The 12,124-nt window shown below is 50.3% G+C and overlaps 1 protein-coding gene across 4 annotated transcripts in view; it reads left to right on the top strand.

Annotated features, from left to right (window-relative positions):
* The window catches only part of UCK2 (uridine-cytidine kinase 2), a 79,771-nt gene extending 69,201 nt beyond the window's left edge, over positions 1-10,570 (top strand). For 3 of the 4 annotated variants that reach the window (XM_082438814.1, XM_082438813.1, XM_082438812.1), the window contains 3 exons: positions 2,929-3,026; positions 5,282-5,330; positions 6,693-10,570. In XM_082438814.1, coding sequence (XP_082294940.1) covers positions 2,929-3,026; positions 5,282-5,330; positions 6,693-6,832 — 287 coding nt within the window. In that variant the 3' untranslated portion in view covers positions 6,833-10,570. Of the gene's footprint in view, positions 1-2,928; positions 3,027-4,540; positions 5,249-5,281; positions 5,331-6,692 lie in introns of those variants that run through there. The other variant, XM_082438815.1, reaches the window with a different exon arrangement.
* The last annotated feature ends 1,554 nt before the right edge of the window (positions 10,571-12,124 follow it).

Here is a 12,124-nt window from a genome sequence, read left to right as displayed (position 1 = left end):
GGAAGGGCTGAGTGGAAGCCAAGCAGGGACGGGTAGACCTGTCGTTTCCTGCCCTTTACCCTGCAGGGCCCCTCTGAGAGGGCCTATACCAGCCCAGCAAATATGCCAGGGTCAGAGTGATGACGAGGAAGCTGGTTCTAAGTCCCTGGAGTTTCCGGTTTGTGCCCAGACCTTGTTCTGACTTAGTTGTTGGCTTGGCCCCGTTTCCTGACTCTGAGGAGGAAGGCGTTTCAGTGCAGTGAACTGGCTGGCCCCGAGTTGTCCTTGGCTTCAGGAGGGGTCCCGTCTGTTTAAGGTAATAATTCGATGGAAGGCTCTTGGGAGCAGAGGTGGGCGATGCCTTCTGGTTTTGCGTGTTCCCAGCGTCTGGGAAACATGCCGACCCACTGCCATCTCGTTTTCCAGGCTGGAAGCTGGAGGATGCCTCCTCCCTGTCTTCCTGTTTCTCCCTCTCCATCCTGTCTTTCCACGTGTCCGCCCCCCACTCCTGCACTGCAGCCCCCGCCCGCCGCCCCCCACCTTCCCAGCTGCTCTGAGGGACTCCCACCCCCACTGGGTCCAGCCTGCTCACCTGAGTTCACAGTTCCCATCCTCCCGATAGTCTGCTGTCTCAGGGAGCCATCCCCCTCCCGGAGCTTCCTCAGGTCCTGTTGTCTTCATAATCATAGAAACTTAGGCTTATTGAATACACACCATGTGCCAGCCACGGTGCTGAAGAGTTTTATGTATATCTCCCTGTCTTCCTAAGTGACCGCTTTGTGAGAAAGTTGCTATTATGGGCTCTGCTTTACAGTTAAGGAAAATGAGCTCCAAAGATGTTAAGTAACTTGTCTAAGACCACAGAGGTAGTAGTTAATGGGGTCAGGATTCAAACTGGGTCAGTTTCGCCCCCATCGCTGTAGCTGATGGGGCAAGAAGTGGCTTTGGGCTTCAGCGGACGCAGGTGTGACTCACCTGCGTTCACTGCTTTCCCCCTGGTACGTTCCTGTCTCCCGTGACATGACAGGTGATGCTCTCGGGTCTGCAAGACACAAGAGGGCTGCAGGCCTGGGCTGAGGGCAGTGGCAGAGAGATGTGAAAGGGGAGTGTGTGTGTGTGTGTGTGTGTGTGTGTGTTCTGGGGGAAGGACAGGGGTTCCCACAGTGCTGAAGCTGTCAGCAGTTGTGTGAAATGCACGTCTTGTGAAACAAACCCGGCATCAGGCTTTTGCAGGGCTTTTGAGTCAAAGCTGCTTAATAAGTGCGGGCGTGTGTTTGCTTTTCTCCCCCCAGCTCTGATACCCTTTTGGTCTGGCTTCCTTTTTTCTTTGGACCTTATCTGGAGACGTGTGAAGAGCTGGAGGCCGCACGGGCTGTGTGTTTTGGTGAGCTCAGCCCGTTGGCCTGAGTGCCCGAGCTCTTGGAGGCCTGTGGGGCTGAGCCACGTGGCACCTGTTGGGGCTCCTACTTGGCCGAGCGTCCCTGACAGAGCAGCGGCGGTGGCAGCTGGAGCAGGGCCCCGTGTCCAAATGCCTGAGAAGACCATTTCCTGGCTGGGCTGGGTGCACAGGCGGCAGGGTTTGTGAGGCAAATCCTGACGGTTTAGGGACCAACCAACCGTTTTATTGCCAGGGCTCATGCGGGGGAAAACTCCCTGTGATTTGAGGAGCCGGTAGAGAAGTCAATGGTGATAGCAGTATATTTATTACCCGGGTTTCTGGAATGGGGTCTTCCTGACAGTTTTCTAGCCATCTGATCGTGCAGACTTCATGCCAGCCTGGACCATAACCACAGGCTCTCCCTGTTACCTGCGCTCCCCCACGTGCGTGCGTTCCTGTGTGCACGCCTGCGTGTAAACACAGAATTATTTACAGACGTGGCTTTCCAGAAATTCACTTAGAAGTATTCCCTATGTTTGTTTACAGCGAGTTTCATCCCACACTGAAACGATTACCTGAGAAATGATTGAGAGGAGCTGAGAGCCCTTTGCAAATGATTGTAGATGGATTTGATACCCTTTTGGGGTGGGAGGGAAAGAGTTAATAGCCAAGATTGAAAACATTTGTAGGGAGGGGCTGTTTTTGATTATGGGGCTCAAACTCACTTGCTGAGTTTGGGAGAAACTCAGGCCCAGGGAGGTTAGTGTACAGTGGCAGAACCAGGATTCTGGCTGCTTTTCCATGTTTTGATGAAAGACTGTATTAAAAGCAGTGTTTGTTGCAAGTCCCCGAATAACAGCCCCCCCCAGGAGGAAGAAGGTAGAAGGTGGTGAGTTTGGGTCCATCTGGGCAGCTTCACAGCTCCAGCCCACGGTTTCTTACACCATGGTTTTCTCATCTTTCACTAAGAGGTCTTCCCTTTGCAGACCTCTGTGCTTGAGGTGGGCAGGAGTGGCTGGCCACAGCTGGGCCCTCTGCCCCACTTCTACCCCCTGTAGGGGCTCAAGTGTGGGTGGGAGCCGGGCAGGTGGAGGTGGCACATCAGCAGAGGGTTGCCGTCCTGAACACAGGTAAGTAAGTGTAAGGGTACGGGATCAGGGTGGGCAAAGGAGAAGTCTCCGGGCAACCCGCACCCTTTTCCAGGAAGCCCCACCACCTCTCTGGGTCCAGTCCACTTCCTATTATGAGTTTGTCCTGCCTTTTTCTGGGGTTCGCAATGAAGTTTAATTTGGGTCAAATGTTGCTTGAAATCAGAAGACTATTGGCCTTTCCTGGACAACCTTTTGCTTTGGAGAGCATAGCTGGATTTGACCATAGCAAGACGTGAAAACGCAACTTGTTTTTCCCAAAGCTGCTGCTGACTGGCTCTTGGTCAAGTCTCTCAGGAATCCAGCTTGTGAATCATCCAGAGTCACTGTGAAGCCTGTGTGATCCTGGTCGGCCTTGTGAAAGGCGGACATGCATTGACTCATGCACTGTTTTCTTGATTCTTGTTTTTCCTTCTCTTCTAGTATTAAGGGACATCAGCGAAAGAGGGAGGGACCTTGAGCAGATTTTATCTCAGTACATTACATTCGTCAAGCCTGCCTTTGAGGAATTCTGCTTGCCAGTGAGTTGTGTTCTTGTTTTTCATTGAATTTAGTCTTTAAAATGTAATCAAACAAATAAAGGTCTGTAAGTTGAGCTCCCTGGCTGGGACTTCACTCATTCCCTCCTCTATCTTCAAGTCCCAAGAAAGGGCAGCCTTTGGCGCTTTGTTTCCCATCACTGTGTTCTGCAAGAGCTCTGTCCTGCCACTCTTTTTCTGGGGTACCCCTTCAGGATCCTGCTGTCTGAGTCCAGCAAGCTGTACACTTCTTGCTTGGTAGGCTCATGGTGTGAGACCCTTTATCGAGGGTGCATCAGTATCCAAGGATAGACTCAGCCACTTGGGTCTTCAGAAAGTCTGTGATGGTTGGAGTACTGGTGTAGGAGGCCTCAGCTACAAGGTATTCCCTTCTGAATCTCTTCTGTCACTACATCTGAGCCCCGTTTCGAGCTTGTCATTGGTCCCTGTGTAAGTTCCCATTTGGGAGGTTCGCCATATTGGAACAGGCTTCTGTACTTCTGCCCTAGCACAGGCTCTGTCAGGCCTCCCCACGGCAGCTGGGAACTCTCTAGTGAGCTGGCTTTCAGAGAAGGAAGGGTGAGGGCGGGGGAATTCTCAGCTTTTAGCAAATCAGCCCTCAGCCTAGGAAACACCCCAGCTTCCTCATGAAAGACAGGCGAACTTTGAGGGAAGGCCTCAGGGACATGAGGTTTGGAGTGGTGAGGTTAAGTTCTGAGAGAAAGCGAGAGAGGTTGGGTCTTCGTCTGGTCTTGGGTGATGCCTTCAGGGAGATGAGAGGTGTAGAGTGTGGCCGAGTGTGGGGATTTCTCTGCTTCTCCTAATAATTAACTTCTTTTTCCTCTCGTGGAAAAATATGATCCCAAACCGTCTTTCTTTCTTTGTTTCTCTTTTTATTTTTATTGGAGTATAATCACTTTACAATGTTGTGTTAGTTTCTGCTGTACAATGAAGTGAATCAGCTATACGTATACCTATATCCCCTCCCTCTTAGACCTCCCCACCATCCCAGCCATCTAGGTCACCGCAGAGCACCGAGCTGAGCTCCCTGTGCTGTGCAGCAGGTTCCCACTAGCTATCTGTTTTACACATGGTAGTGTATATACGTCAGTCCCAATCTCCCAGTTCATCCGCACCCCTCCCCCACCCATCCCCCCCACCCCGGGGGCCTCTTTGTTTCTTTAAGTCTGTTAGTAGGTTTTGCATCAAAACAGACTTGACATTTGTTTCAGTCAGGAACCAGGCAGGCTTTGAGTCAGCCTGAGTAACGCTGATGCCCTGTTCATTCCCCTGGAGAGGATTGGGTCACAGGATTAGGTTTCTGGGAAGAGGGCAGAGGTGGCTGTGGAGCTGTGCAATTCTATCCATCCATCTGAGGACCTCTCCTGCTCTTTTTAACTTAATAATAAGAATACAAAGGAAACTGATTACTGGACATAGATTAGAGTTTACTGCCAACTTTCTGCTGTTTAACTTAGTTGTAATGGAGCTAAGAATTTTACATAAATATTTTCTAGGTTGTTCTACCTGTTTCTCCCGTCCAGCCACTCAGCTCAGGGAAGAGCAGCTCATTCCCGCATCAACCAGGAACTTGGGCCTGATAAACTGTCTGCCTGGTTCAAGTTGGGCCTCAGTCGCGATTCAGCAGTTGTGACGCGTGGAAGCTGCACAGAGTAAAGATGCCCGTGTCCTAAGGCATCGTTTATGTGGTCTCACCAGGACACAAGTTATTTGTAAAATGGTCCACAAAATGTCAGTAAACTTTACAAAAAAAAAGAGAGTCTGTGGGCTTTTTTTTCTTTCTTTCTTTCTTTTTTTTAAGGCTGTGTCATAACAGAGCCAGGGAAAATGGTCATCAACGGCGATTACTTTTTTTGGGGTTTACCCTCGTGCTAGATAAACTGTGTATAGAAATCCAAGGTGAATTGCTCCCCTTTAAGTTTGGTTTTACTAACCGATGGTTTTCCTAGTGGTGAAGAGGCAATTATATATTTGGTTTCAAAGACCATGTTCTCTGTGCAGATTGTAAGCTGAAACAATGTTAAATGCTAATGAGAACTCAGGGAAAAGCCAATTTATTATAAATTAGATAAAATGGATAAAATGTATTAGGTTTAAAGCCACAAGCTGCTGCTCTCTGGGATTGGTTGGAGAAGGCTGGCGCTTTCCCCACATTCCCTTAGAGAGTGGCTTGGGCCAGCTTCTCTCTTTAACGCATTGTAATGCATTTAATGCATTGTAAATATCTTTCTCCACAGACAAAGAAATATGCTGATGTGATCATTCCTAGAGGTGCAGATAATCTAGGTGAGTCCTCATGGGGTGCCATCCCATGGGGCATAACTTCTACCCTTTGTCAGTTATACTTTGGGGTAGGATGTGGTAACCAAACAAGGCTCTATAGATGTGGGTGAGCCACTGGCTGCTGCTGTGAGCCAGAAAGGTATTTATACCTATGCGTCTGGCCTCGGGGACAGGCCCCTGTGAATATGCACGTACATAAATGGGGACAGACGTGAACTTGTGCTTCTCTGGCAACAATCAGAGGGCAATAGATTACCTTCTACTGTCATTTCCAGTGATGATACCTGGCTGCCTTGTATCTGAGGCCATTTTTTAGCAAAAGCTGATTTCCTTCTTAATCTAATTTAGAATGACCTGCCACTAAGGTAGCCTTTCCTAAAGGGAAAGGGATTTCTACCACTAGTGCATTTATGCGTTAGCTTTGACTTGTCTAGAAAGTAGGACTATCCCTGGACTTAGGCATAATGGGGCAGAGTTGAATTGTGAGAAGACCCTGTCTTCTCATTCTCTTTATCATTTATTTCAATTTTCCTCTGTTTAAAAAGTTAATTTTTTGCCGAGCCTTTTGGGAGTTAGTCACAGCAGTGAAAATTTCACTGTATATTTCTTAAAGACAAAGCCATTTTCATTTACATAGCCACAGTGCACTCATCACATCCAGGACAATTAATATTGACTTAATCTCCTTAACTTTCCTCAGCCTTTCTTTGTTTTTTATGACACTGATATTTTTGAGGAGTACAGGCCCATTGTTTTGTAGAATGGCACTCAGCTTGGGTTTGCCTTTGTGTCCTCATGATTAGCTTCAGCTTATATAGTCTGGAGAATACCCTGGGGGAGGGGTGTTCTTGGGGCATCACCTCAGACAGCACTTGATGTTTATCCCATTTTTGGTGATGTTAACATTGATCATTTGCTTGAAGCATATGATTTATTTCCAAGGCTAAGGAAAGAGAGTCCCATTTGACCTTTGGAGGAGAGGGCCTTCTGTGGGGTCCCTGTCCTTGGGATGGGGAGCTGCATGGGATGGGGACCCAGTGGAAGGGTCTCACAGCTAATTGATGGTGTCAGAGCGAAGGCCAGACCTCATGTCCAGAATTTGGGTCAATTGCTTTCATCCAGTCCATGCCTCTGATCGCGTCCTACATTGTCCTACTCCGAGAATGCCCCTACGGGGGTCATATTAGCCCTGATGGAGGCTTGGGGAGGTGGCATGACCTGCTCGCAAGCGGCAAAGCCAGCTTCCTGGAACAGTTTTTAGCCTTTGGTTCCTGAGTGCCGTCCACCCAAACAGACATAACAGCCCCACAGACGTGCTCCCACCCTCCCCGTGTCCCTAACACTCTGCTGGTCTCTGCCCCACAGTGGCCATCAACCTCATCGTGCAGCACATCCAGGACATCCTGAACGGAGGGATCTCCAAACGGCAGACCAACGGCTATCTCAATGGCTATACCCCTTCACGCAAGAGGCAGGCCTCGGAGTCCAGCAGCCGGCCGCACTGACCCCCGTCTCCTCAGCCCCTGGCCCCGATCTCCAAGGGACAGGAGGAGGGGGCAGGAGGCACTGTGCATCTATACATATGGTTTCCTATGACATTGCTGTATTTAAGAAAACACCATGGGGATGAAATGCCTTTTGTTTTTTTGGTTTTTTTTTTTTGGTACTTCGGAGCAGCGAAATGAAACAGAACTTGACCCTGAGCTTAAATGACAAACTGTGCCAACTACTACTGGTGATGCCTAATTATGACTTCAACGTGTAACCAGTTATAAATACATATATATATATATAGAAAAGGATCTATTTTTGTGTAAATGTACAAATACTGTACAGCTGTTTGCCGTAAGTATTCTGCAGGAGGGCCTGTACTTGAGTGTTTTGGGGGCTGGAGCTGGAGTTTCACCAAAGGGAAGTTGCCTGGTGGGTTCCAGGTGGGACAGGCTCAGGCATCTGGGAGGGAGGCTCACGGCTCGCGGCTCTCACTGTCTGTGGGACTCGTTGGAAGTGGAGTTTGGAACTTTTGATCGCTTCCCTTGCCAGATGCCACCTTCTTGGTGCTGGAGCTTTAGGATAATGTTGATGAGAGATCCTCTTTTCTTTTCTGTTTTTTTTTTTTTTTTTTTGAGTTGAAATTAGGCAAGACCTCAACTCAAAAATCAAACTCAGGGAAGGGGCCCACTGAGGGGAACGAGTCTTCTGCGTTTTCTTCTTGCCCCTGCCCACCTCTGGCTGCTCTGGTAGCTCCACGCTTCCTTCCTGACTCAACCGCTTCTCAGTCTCTCCGAAAGCCAGAGCTGCCTCGCTCTCCTTCCCTGGTGGGGATGTGATGGGGTCGCTTCCTGATTGAGTGGCGAAGGAGGGAGTGGGACTATGCCTGTCGTATCGTCTGAGATGCTGGTGCTTCCCAGGGAGGTCACCCATGAGATTCCTTGGGCTGTCCCCCAAGCTGTGGAGTGCACAGTGGACCTTGCAGTCTGGGCTTTGGTTGAGGACCTCTGCTGGCAGCCTGCCCCTCACAGGGTGGCAAGAGAGCTCTGCCGTGTAGGGAGCCTGTAGCTTTTGTTCCCCGAAGCGTGGGGATTTGCAGCGAGGTGGGGATAACAGGGACCGTCACTGGCAGCATCACAGCCACATTGATTGACTTATTTACCATGCTGCCGTGTCACATGGCAGCTGCCGGGCACGAGGGGCGGGGAAGGGGAGTGGCGTTTTTAAGTCACAAGTTGGAGTCTTAGGCTGAAAACGTTTGGGGTGGAGAATTCCAGCTTTTCTGAGGGCTCTCTCTTGGTGAAAACTTCCTTCTTTGCAAGAAGTACAGATTCCTGAAGATTCCTGGTGGGGAGGGGTGGAGGAAGCAGGGGACCAAGCGAGAAGGAAGAGGTGTGATTATAGAGGCCTAAAGCGTCACCTTTTAACTGCAGAAGAGCCAGAACCTTTTCACCTCAGTGTGGACCATCTCAGTGCTCGGTAGGCTATGCCCTTAGTTATTCCCTTGTGACTGCCACAGCCTGAAACATTCTGGGGAACCCTTCTCCTTCCATTGCTTTCATAGCCCCTTGAGCCATTCAGATAAACTGATGCAGTTAACTCTAGTCACACGGAAGCAAACAGCACCATGCAGTTTGCTTCCCCTTTTCTGGACTCCATTTGACTCTTAACTCTGTTGGGCTGTGTCAAAAAGTCAAACCTAATCCCCAGCAGGGCTTTGCCACCCGTGAGACCTTCAGGAGACTGTGCTGCAGGCTCTGAGGGAGCCCCCCAAGGGCAGCAGCTGCCTGGTTGGAGAAGGGGAGGCTCCCGGGGTGCCTGCTCTGAAGGCCGGTACCTGGCGGGATGGCCAAGCTCTGGAGTGCGTGTTTCCGAGTCAGTATTGGTTATCTTTCCAGTCATGCCTTGTGCGGTTCTGAGATGAAGGGTAGATGGCAGGCCTGGATTAGGATCCTGAGGACCCAAGGGTCTCCTGCCTTGTTGGGTGGGGCCTGTCTGTGCTCAGGGGAAGCCCGTCCCTGTCTGGGAGAGCCTCGGCCCTTCGATGGTAGCATGGTCAACTTTACTTGAAGCTCCCAGGTGCCAAACCATTCTGTGCCTTGGCTGTCTATCCCACTGCCTCGGAAGATGGATTCTTCTCATCTCTGAGCCTTGACTCACTTAGCCGCTTCCTCATCTACTCATGGTGTTGGGACCAAGCGTCCAGTGTCTCCGAGAAGCCCTGTCCTCACTGGAAGCAGCTCTAGGGCTGCCCTGCCTCTGGGTAAAACCATCACCAATTCTTGGTGTCTTGGTTGGGGGCTCACTGGGCCGTGCTGACGACTCCTCTGGTTCTGTGACATAGTACGTCTGGGGCAAGGAGGGGACAGGAAGCTCTGCCTTTGTGTGGTGACCCCAGCGTTTAGCCAGCTGAGTATCTGAATTTGAGCTTTCTATGTGGCAAGTCCCGGACTTGGTATTTCAAGAGTCACTGGATCTCTGATTCCATTGGAGAGTCAGATAGAGTCATTAGGCCAGAAATCATGACGTGAGTCATCTGGATACTCTTTGCTGCCCGGGGAGGCGATATGGATGAGCAGAGTGGGGCAGCGTTGGTCGTGTGTACATAGGAGTCCCCTGGCTTCAGACATACCCGGTGGTGCTTGCTTCTCCCAGCTGCGCAGGTGTTGTCCGAGGACCATGTGTTTAGGGAACAGGCATTGTGTCGTGGGAAGGCCTGGTCCCATGCTCCTTCACCCCCGTGGAGCTTCTGCTGCCCTGGGTTTCTTGTTCTTGGGCAGCCTGAGACCAATAGGAGCAGAGAGATGGCAGTGTGTGTACGGAAGATGCAGTGTTGTGACCTCAGGTGTCCTTTGATTTGGAATGGTTAGGGTAGGCCCTCGAAGAGGCAGTGGTCTCTGAAGAACAGGCTGGGGAGGGTGGCAGGGAAAGGTCTCCGGTTCACCCTTCAGAACCTGTTGTCTCTGCGGCAACCCACTGTGGTCTTGGCTGCTGGGCAGTCAAGGACACTGGCTTCTTGCCTCTCCTGGGCTGGCTTGGACACTTGTCTCTGTGCCCAGGGTGGGTTGCCAGTCTCATGAGGCCACTAGGTCAGGCTAAGGCTTGTGTGCGGGAGGGACTGGAGCCCAGCTCGTTTGTGTATCACCTCCTTTGCTGTCCTTGTGTGGCTTCCCTGATTTAACATCCTTGACCTGCACTAGGGCCCGAGGCTATGGGAGGGAAGTAGTAGCCTCTTGCAGGGAAGTGTTTTCCTCTGCCCTGGAGTCTCCCACCTGCCTGTCCACAACCGTGTGGGTGAGGCAGGCTAGGGAGGTTCTGGGTCCCAGGGCTGGGCTTCTGAGAAGGGCTGACTGGACCTCTCTGCCACTCCTCCCCTTCACCCTGACCTCAGGGTGGAGTGGGGAAAGTCTCGGTGTCCGAGCAAACGAGAGGGAGAGCAGGCTGGGGAAACCGTCGAGGTGAGCCTGGAGCTGAGTCCCCTCTGATCTTGGTCTCTGGGCCTTCTGCGGCCCTCCTGGGACAGGGGGCTGGTTACAGGTCAGCATCCGGCCACCCTTAGAGGCAGTGAGTGCCTAGCCAGTCCTGCCTTAGGAACAGGGTGAGTAGGTAAATAAAGACGTAGGCTTCTTTTTGTCTTTCAGATGCTTGCGCTTCCCCCTTTTCTTTCTACTGCCCTGCCTTTATTGTTAGCAGTTACATAAATGACCACATACTCTGTACTTTGCTGTAAATAAAGACTGAACAGAAAAGAACCCACTCTTGCCTTCTTTGTGGTGCTTGGGCAGGAGGAACAGTGGCTGAGGCCAGCGAGCTGATGGGAAAGTAGTGCCTCCAGGCCTTCGCTGTGTGGATACGGGCACCAGCCTGCTGTCACTATGCCTGCCCTCCTGGGCTGCACCCAGGTCACCATGTGTGCACTTGTGCGTTTCTGCTCTGCTTCTGAAGCCAGGTCAAGGTCCCTGGGAGGCTTCTCTTCGCTGGCTCTGGCTGGCTCTGCTCCCTCTGAGGTCATCCTGTTTGTGCAGTCTCCTCCCTCCCTGCCCTCCCTTCCCCATCCCTTCCTCAGCTTTCACAATAAAAGCCAGAACAAAACCTTCTAAATAAAGAAAACTTTATTGGGGTTGGGTGGAGGAAATCTGACATTATGACAATGGGAACAACTTCAAGTTGAATACACATACATATATGTGTGTGTGATTACCCTGGATGACTATATCTCTTTAGTTTATAGTCATACATCAATCAAATGCAGATAATCATCTATCTCTTGTTACTGAAAGATCTAGGTCACCCACCACCGAGGATTTTAAAATAATTAAAGTAATTGGCTTTTGTGCTCTTTGTAGCACCCCTTCCCCCCGGCCCCCCCTTTTCTCAGCTTCCCTTTCATCCCTTCACCTGCTGCCTCCCAGGCACCAAATGACCCTCATTGATGTGCAGAGTTGCCCTGCTATTTCCAGCCACTTGTTCCAAGGACAGAGGCAAATCCTTCAAGGAATTCAGATCCAAAAGAACTTGGATTTAAGAGGAATCCATCCTCAGAAGGCCGCTGTGTTTTTACATAACACGTAGGTGTGTATTATCAGGCTCGATTATTACCTGCAGGCAGATGTAGACGTGAGTCATGGTTGTGCAAGCCGCTTTAGCTGTGATCCAGTTTGCTCTGTGCATTGCTCTCACATTTCCCCTATCTGTGGACCACGTCTGGAGTTGGATGCTTTGCTTGGGACTCTGCTCATTTCTCAGAATTCAGTTTTGCTTCCTTGTTGTAATTTGAGGCACAGTTGTGCAGGCCAGTGAAGCCCTTGAGCGATTTGCTTTGCCTCCCGCCCGCCTGTCACAGCATCCTTTGAGCCACTTTCTGCTCTGCATCCTGGACTCACCCTTTTGACCAGTGAGTGCTGCTTTAATCAAACCACATCGGCTCAGACTGAAAGAAACCTGTTAGGACCTGCAGAAAAGTTTTAAAGACAAGAGGTGGAGAAGGAGACCTAGGATATGGGAAAGCTTTGAGAGGATGGGACCATAGGGATTGATTTCTGTCATCGTCTGGTGCTGGGGGATGTTTAGATTTCTATTTTAAAGCAGAGTTTAAACACATTTGCTAAAACCCAGAATGAAGTTACCCTTCCTGCTAAATCTTGGGCTATACCTGCATATATGCTTATGTATCTTTTCAATTACACCGTGAACTAAAATAACAAACTAGCCAACTGAATCAATTTGAGCTAAGACTAAAGATTTATCTAGACATATCTCCTCAGATGAACGGATGGAGCTTAAGGGTGGGAGAACATGAAACTGTG

The sequence above is a fragment of the Balaenoptera physalus genome, assembly GCF_965194825.1.
Source record: "Balaenoptera physalus genome assembly, chromosome: 1".
Lineage (NCBI taxonomy): Eukaryota > Metazoa > Chordata > Mammalia > Artiodactyla > Balaenopteridae > Balaenoptera > Balaenoptera physalus.
The sequence above is the reverse complement of the archived record's forward strand: the minus strand, read 5'-3'. Positions and strand labels throughout refer to the sequence as shown.